The 1932-nt window shown below is 55.1% G+C and overlaps 1 protein-coding gene across 1 annotated transcript in view; it reads left to right on the top strand.

Annotated features, from left to right (window-relative positions):
• The window catches only part of TTI1 (TELO2 interacting protein 1), a gene marked incomplete at its 5' end in the record, with an annotated part of 15898 nt that continues 13966 nt past the window's right edge, over positions 1-1932 (top strand). Inside the window, one exon of the mRNA XM_017735600.1 lies at positions 1-1929. Coding sequence (XP_017591089.1) covers positions 1-1929 — 1929 coding nt within the window. The remainder of the gene's footprint in view (positions 1930-1932) is intronic.

The raw sequence follows: 1932 nt of genomic DNA, 5'->3' as shown, positions 1-1932 counted from the left end.
CACCTGGGCGGCGGGGGCGGCGCGGCCCTGCAGGAGCTGCAGGAGTACGTGCTGTTCCCGCTGCGCTTCGCCCTGCGGGTGCCGGGGTCCAAGCAGGAGCGGCTGGTGCAGAGCCTGGTGCAGTGCATCTCCTCCGTGCTTGCGGCGACGTGCGTGAAGAAGCAGGAGCTGCTGCAGGAGCTCTTCTCTGAGCTCTGTACCTGCCTCGCTCCCCCTCCCAGCTCGGGCAAAGCCGCCCCGCTGTCCGAGGAGCTGAAGCTGGCTGTGATCCAGGCACTCCACACCCTGATGCATTCGGCTTATGGGGATGTTATCTTGTCTCTGTACCAACCTTCCACCCTTCCACTCTTAGGATTTGCTGTGTCTTTGCTTCTGACACTTGCAGAGCAAGAAAAAGCAAAGCAAATCAAGATCTCTGCTTTGGAGTGCTTGCAGGTCCTGGTTCTGCAGTGTGACTGCCAGGAGCACCGAGACCTGGATGAAGATGAGGCACAGCAATGTGGGGATTTGTTTGCTTCTTTTCTGCCCGGAATTTCTATTACACTGTCTCGAGTTATTGCTGGAGACATCAAACAAGGTCACAAAACCACCGTTTCTGCCATTAGACTCTTTTATCTGATTGTTGGCTTGGTCATGGCTGACAAACAGCTAGCCAGAATCCCAAAGAGTAAGGAAAAGCTGCCAGTGGAACACAGCAGAATATCAGAGCTAATGATCCACAGAGGACCTGACTGGACTAAAAGTACTGCTGAAAAACTCTCTCTTCTCTTGCATAAAGTGGTTGAATCTTCTTCAGTTCACCCCCACTGGAAGGTGAGACTGGAGCTGGTAGAGCTGGTTCACCACTTACTGAGGAACTGCAGTCAGTCGCTGGTGGACTCGTTCAGTCACCTCTTAAAGGCCTTGGTTGGGCTGGTTAATGATGAAAACAGTGAAGTCCAGAGCAGGTGTAACAAAGTTCTGCAAGGGATTGCAGAGCAGAGGATTGTGGCACAGAACAGGGCTCTTGCTGATGTCCTCTCTGAGAACCTCCATTCCCTTGCCACGGCTCTTCCCCGCCTGATGAACTCTCAGGATGACATGGGCAAGGTTTCCACACTGAGCTTATTGCTCGGCTACCTGAAGCTGCTGGGCCCCAAGATTAACATTGTCCTCAACTCTGTGTCCCACCTGCACCGCCTGTCCAAGGCACTGGTGCAGGTTCTGGAGCTGGACGTGACGGATGTGAAGATAGTGGAGGCCCGGCGCTCTGGGCCACCAGGCCCCTTGCAGCAGGGTGTGCAGAAGGGCAGGTGCCAGAAGAAATACTTCCGCTTCTTCACGGAGGAGAAGGTTTTCCAGCTCCTTCAGCAAGTGTGTCGTGTTCTTGGCTACTATGGGAACCTCTACTTGCTTGTGGATCACTTCATGGGGCTGTACAATGAGTCTGGCCTGTACCGAAAGCAGGCAGCCATGATCCTCAACGAGCTGGTCACGGGAGCTGCCGGAGTGGGAGTGATTGTCCTGCAGGAGAGGGAAGTTCTGCTGAACGTGGATGATCTCAAAGGGTCCGTAACATCCATTCTGGATGAATACATGGACCAGGCGAACTGGTATTTGGTCACTAGCACTGACACAGAGAGCAGCCCTGAGCAGTCAGTGCAGCACTCAGGACTCGCTGTCCGTGCGGGAGGGGCGTCCAGCAGCGTTCTCCTTCTGTCCCCGGAGCCCCCAGTCACAACCCGCACCATGAACAGCAACATCTGGCAGATCTGCATCCAGCTGGAGGGTGTCGGCTGCTTTGCTGCTGTTCTTGGGAAGGAGTTCCGGCTGCTGCTGCTGTCAGCTCTCTACCCTGTGCTGGAAAAGGCTGGTGACAGGACTCTGCTCATCAGTGAGACAGCACTGGGGACACTGGCAGACATATGTGAGGCCTGCGGTTATGACTCGGTG

The sequence above is a fragment of the Corvus brachyrhynchos genome, unplaced genomic scaffold (genome assembly GCF_000691975.1).
Source record: "Corvus brachyrhynchos isolate BGI_N302 unplaced genomic scaffold, ASM69197v1 scaffold10, whole genome shotgun sequence".
NCBI lineage: Eukaryota > Metazoa > Chordata > Aves > Passeriformes > Corvidae > Corvus > Corvus brachyrhynchos.
Note: the sequence above shows the minus strand (reverse complement) of the source record. Positions and strands in the feature narration are given on the sequence as shown.